Genomic DNA, 5,836 nt, shown 5'->3' with positions numbered 1-5,836 from the left:
GGCTTCTTTCTATAAGTCTATAATATATAACTAAATTATTGTTGTATGCAAAGTAAATAAGGTTTTTAAAATGTTTAAGAAACTTCATTTAAAATTCAGTTAAAATGCAGAGCCCCCAGCCTGGTGTCCAGGACCTGGGCAGTGTGAGTGCCACTGAAGATAAGCTCACGTGCCATCTTCAGCATGGGTGCCATAGGTTGCCTACCCCGGTCTAATATGAGTCAGTGGCTAGAAGCTGAAGCTAGATGAATTCAGACTCGGGCTAAGGTGTAAATTTTGAATATGGAGGGTAATTAACCATTGGAACAATTTATCAAAGGTCGTGGTGGATTCTCCATCACTGGAACTTTTAAAATCGAGATTGAATAGTCTAAATTTCTTCTTCACATCCCATCAGTAAAAAATTTTTAAGCATGCATCCCCTCTCCCAGCCAAACTGTTGAAGCAAAAAATAAAATAAAAAAGCCACTAGGCCTCCTGGCCGAACTGACAAGGGAGGGGAAAAAAAAAAAAAAAGCGGAGCTGCTCCGGCGGCACTTCTCCTGCCATGCACCCCGAAGGATCCTGTTGTTTAGTTTAAAAAAAAACCAGAAAAATCTCAAGAATTTATGGTGGCTTTTTGTATTTTCTTAAATTTATCTTATTAATTGTAATCAAAATTGAATAAAAAACTATCATACTGATGTTTATTGAGGATTAGATACTGATCCCCTTATTCAACTCTGATGTTTTGTAGCTTAGCTGATTGCAGTGGGACTGTTCTTAGAGTAAGATGACAAGCAACAGGAGTGAGGGTGTCAAAATTAGGACATACTAGCTTTTGTTTTAACCGTATCATTAACAAAAGGACACCAGAACAGATTTATGATGAATAGTTTATTTCTGAAATTCACTATTTTGCACTATCAAGTAGAACTGTATTCTTAGAAGCTGTGTTCCTTTCTCAGGTATTTCCTTTTTGGGGTTTGAATCTAAATATACTGCGTGATGTGGCAATAAATTGTCAGCACTGCAGAAATGTTGTCCAAATGTAGCCGAACTGCTGAGGGACGGGGAGAAAAAAAGCCGCTCAGACTCCCAGCCGAAAAAAAGCAGCGCTGCTCTGGCGGCGCTCCTTCTGCTGTGCATCCCGAAGGATCCTTTTGTGCACCCCCTGGGGTGCACACACCCCACTTTGGAGGTCACTGGTGTAGGTGATCACAATGTTTGCTTTTGGCCTTGTAATCTCTGAATCTTCTCCTTTGAAGCCCATCATTTGCAAAGCTGAGCAAACAAAGTAAATCAGCCTACCTTCATCATTAGGGGCCTAAATAAGTAGCCTGATTAGCAGGGTTTGAGGTGGCAAACTCTGAGTATGTCCACCCTGGGGTGCCTGCAGCACGAGTAGCCCTACCCAAGTGAGCTTTAATCTGGCTGTCCTGAACAGCAAGAGCAGGGCGGCAGCAGTGACACAAGTGGCAGGCTGGCTTGTACAAGCCTGACCAGAGCCCTGGGGAGCCACTCCAGCAGCTAGTCAATACTGCCACCTGTGCAAGTACCACAGCTTCATGACTAGCCATACCCACGCTGTCTTGAGCCAAGCTAGATCACTGCAGTGCTGCAGTCACATCTCGGACTGCAGTCTAGCCAGACCTCGGCCAAAGTGTTCAAACCTGAGGGACGTACCCATGGCCACACATTGCCTGTGGCAGAGCTGTGACTGATGCTGACGCAGTCTTAGTTCCTTCTCCTCTAATCCTTCCTTGGGCTTATACCTGCTCTTATGGCCAAAGTTCACTTCATTTGACAACAAGTCTTCACTAGCTGGGGAATTTTACATAGCAAAACCATCCCTCTGATGAGGCCATGACAGAGACTAGCCCCAGGCTTGACAGATAAAAAGGGTGTTTTCACAGTTCCTATACAAAGGAGCCATGGCTAGTTGCAGCTGAAGTTTCTGCAGGCTTTCTGATGCCGTGGTACAGATGCCACAACTGGGCACGTCTATTCTAGCTGGTAATGAATGAGCAGCATGGATCATTTTCTGTAACGTTTAGTTTTCTTGCCATTGGGTCTCTGGGTCTCATGCCGCATGGTACCTTGTGGTGTCATTTACACCTGTGCAGCAGGGGTGCAATATTGTTACCCCGGAGACTGGTAGGAGCATTTTGCAGTGCTGCATACTACTGCACAGAGCTCAAGGCACTGCTGAATCAGGCTCACTGTATCTTAGAGCAATCGCACATCAGGATGTTTCTCTCTTATTTAAAAGTAAGTCCCCTTTAAGTAAAAGTGCACAATGTTTTGTGATTACTTGTAAAAATATACAGTGTTCCTGCATAGCTGCACTGTAATATATGGGTAACAGATCCTTCTAGGATATTAAACCATACATTGGGCTTGAGCCTGACTGCAAGCGTTTGCTTACGCAAGCAAGCTCTATTATGCATGTTCTAGTCCCGTTGACTTGTGTAGGATATGTGAATATGCATCTGCAGCTTGGGCCTTTGATGTTTTCACCGATGAAGGTGTGGGTCAGCTCCTCAGCTGGTGTAAGGCAGCATACCTGCACTCATGGCAGGTGAGCTATGCTTGCTTACAGCAGCTTAGGATTCGGCCCACTATCAGTCTGAATACAAATAATTAGGCATCCTTCATGCCACCTTGTAGTGAGTTCCATCTCACACTTTTAGCTCCTGAGTGCTGTGGAGCTGGAGCTTTAGGTGGTGACACAACTCCTCCCCCTTTTTTTCTTATACAAGTGGCGCTTTGGGTCTGGTGATATGGCTTTCAGGGGGATGTTCTGAATCACATCATACAGCGTGAACATGCTGAAGGAGATCTGCTCATAGGGCGACCTCGTCCCATTTTCATACAGGCAAGCAAATGCTATGGCTGGGATCCCAGTGGCTGAGAACTCAGAGTAGGTCAGTTCAATGTAGGCCAGATCTGAGTAGGCGCTGGGGCCTTCATAAATAACCCAGGGCTCTGTCCAGCTATCTGCATCCCTGGGGAATGTACTGAGATAGATGCCCATGTTGACTCGAGACCTGGAGCTTGTTGGATGGGAATAGAGCACCCATGTTGGGGTCTGGAAGCGGAAAGTGGATTTGGAAGCAGCTCCTGGTTCAGGCTGCCCCTGACCTCCACATGACACAGCTGAGGACATGGAATCATGGATCTCATGATGGCTGCTGGAAGGACTGCGCTCTTTAGACCCTGCCGGCTGTTGGTGGCCCTGCAGCTGGCTGCCCAAAGACATGGCTGCTGGGTTTTCAACAGCTATATCACAGAGAGGGAGATAACAGTGTCTAGTGTTTTTTCTAGACAGCAGTAGGCAGTCTGGGCCATTGATAGACCAAGGCGTGCTCCACTGTGAATGAGGGCTGCTTGGGGCATAAAAGAGAGGGGCTGGGAAGCCAATGATACTCCCATGACAGCCATGGGGGGGCTCTACAAGCTGCTGAACAAGCTGGCCCAAGTGGAAAACTGCTCCATCATCCGTGCTCAGCGCCTGCACTCTGAAGCCCAAGGGGCTCCTAGCATTGCAGTAGAGGACATTGCTGCCATCCTCCTCATCCACGGAGACCATCTGACATTCCACAGTGGGCAGGTTGGGGATGAACTCGCCGAAGCGCCATCTCTGGCCGTGGTCATCGCTGTAGAAGGTGAAGGAGTGAGGGGTTGTCTTGCAGAGCTTCCCAAAGCACTCCTTGCAATCGATGTGGTAAGTGTAGGCTGGAACCAGCAGTCGTCCTGACTTGAGCTGAATTCCATGTCCAGGGCCTAGAGCAAAAGTGGCCCAATCTGTGCAGAAAAGAAAAGTCCGATGTTGGGAACCTTCCCATCTACTCTCTCCATCTTCTCCCCCTAACTGTCTTTCCCTTAGAAGTGCACTTAGTGCCAGAGTCAGGGGCTGAGCCTTTGAGTTTGATGTCCTCAGCACAGCATGTGGCAGCACCAGCATCCCTTATGCACCACTTCATTGTGCCTGTCTCCTGAGCTCCAGAGACCAGTTCTCCAGGGAAAAGGGTAGTTCTGTCTACAGCTTCATTCACTCCTCAGCCTCTTTGCCAAGGATGTCATTGATGGTGCTACTTGTGAGAAGCCCACATGTCCACTAGAACCTGAGCTGAGAGCCAGGAATGTCATTGAGTCCTGTGTTGTTACCTCAGCCCACCGAGCATGGGATGCAGAGCCTAAGGCAAGCAAAGCTTCTCCAGCAGCAACTGAGGGGAGGCGCAAGCCCAGCTGATCAGGCTCTTACCCCTAAGTATCTTGCCATGGCAACAACTGATCAAAAGAGAGAGAACCTTGCAAATATTGACTCTCTCCCATGCTCCACCTCCTCACCTTCTCTCCTGACCCTGGTGACTCTGCTCATTCTTTCCTGCTGTTCCTATTGCCTTGGGCCTGGCCATTTACCAATGCTGGACAAGCAAAGCTCCAGGCTGCAGGAAGTGCGCTTCCTTCTGACTGACTCCCCTACACAGCTTCTTAGGAAGCCAGGAGACAGCACGTTGCCCAGCCACCTCTGAACCCCTTCGTTCTCTCCTGCCCCTGCCTAGCTCTTGGGATCTTTACCTGTAATGGACCTGCCAATGACCTGCTGTGTCAGATCAGTAACCTTGCTCCAGCTCCGCCCCTGGTCGGAACTGGACACGTAGCAGAGGCGGGCGACATTCTGGCCTGTGATGATCTGATAGGCCTCGGGAGTCTTGCCCAGCACAGCAGTGAAGAAGAGGAAGACAATGCCTGTGAATTCATCGTAGACAGGACAGGGATTCATGGACCGATGGTGCTTCAGGGTTGCAGTCTCCAGTGCTGTCATGTCTTCCCACTAGCAGGAGAGGGCAGGACTGGGTTACTGATTCTCATTGACTCTCTCTCACCCATCTTTTCTCCTGAACTGTGGCCTTTGTCTGTTCCCTTACAACCAGGTCACCTCAGCCATTGTCCCACTCTGACTTCATAGCTCTGGCCAGTCACCATCCTCTTTTTGGTTGCTCTCCGTGCTGGAGCTGGAGGTGTTGCTGCCTTTATGAAAATGGCAGTTCTGCACACCTCACAGCAACTGGCACAACAGACAGGCGTGTTGGGCCTGCTCCTTGGGTCATGTCATGCCCGAGGCAGGACCCATGGGTGGGAACAAGATCAGGTTATGTCATCTTTAGCTATCCTTCCTCATTTTAAAGCCCCACAGAGAAAACCCTTCAGGCTGCTCTAAGTTATATCATGTTACACAGGGTTGTCTGTTTCAGCCACACACCCCATTGGTCCCCTGTCATGCCCCACACCAGTGGGGTGGGAAAGAGTGATGTAGAACCAGCCATGGGGACTCCCCCAGATCTCGCCCTAACTATTTGGTTGTTCGAGGTAGCTGCCCCATTAATTGATTTAACAGCATCGGCCTTACCACTCACCTCTACGTAGTTCCTGTAGAAGGTCCCTCGTCTTAGCACCAGCAGGTTTGCATGGGCATCATCAGTACTCAGCCTCTCCTCAGCAAAGGCCAACAGCTTTGCCATGCAGGGGATGTAGAGCAGTGCTGGGATGCGGTAAGTCACTCCACTCAGCTCCCTCTCAAACAGCACAGTGCGAGCTGGGAAATGGCGCGATCCCATCACGGCTGCAAACAGGGACAAAAAACACGTAAACCCCCACCAGATGAGGTATAATAAAGGGGAAAATACTGGTGCAGTTACCTGTGTCTGTATCCCTCCTCCCCCCACCACACACACATTCCCTTGGGCCGCTCCAGCAGTGCCCAATCAGGTCTCAGGTCTCCAGTTATCGCCGGTCTCTGGGTAGTGACCCATGTCCCACTCCCTCCTGACCAGAGGTTTTAAAGCTGCCT

The 5,836-nt window shown here is 49.2% G+C and overlaps 1 protein-coding gene across 1 annotated transcript; it reads right to left on the bottom strand.

Annotated features, from left to right (window-relative positions):
* Positions 1-2,698: 2,698 nt before the first annotated feature.
* LOC127056908 (sialidase-4-like) lies at positions 2,699-5,603 on the bottom strand. The gene is made up of 3 exons (XM_050965240.1): positions 5,403-5,603; positions 4,564-4,819; positions 2,699-3,786 (listed from the first exon to the last, which is right to left on the bottom strand). Exons 1-3 carry the CDS (start codon positions 5,601-5,603, stop codon positions 2,699-2,701), a joined length of 1,545 nt encoding a protein of 514 aa, XP_050821197.1.
* Positions 5,604-5,836: the final 233 nt, after the last annotated feature.

The sequence above is a fragment of the Gopherus flavomarginatus genome, chromosome 8 (assembly GCF_025201925.1).
Source record: "Gopherus flavomarginatus isolate rGopFla2 chromosome 8, rGopFla2.mat.asm, whole genome shotgun sequence".
In the NCBI taxonomy this organism is placed as follows: domain Eukaryota; kingdom Metazoa; phylum Chordata; order Testudines; family Testudinidae; genus Gopherus; species Gopherus flavomarginatus.
Note: the sequence above shows the minus strand (reverse complement) of the source record. Positions and strands in the feature narration are given on the sequence as shown.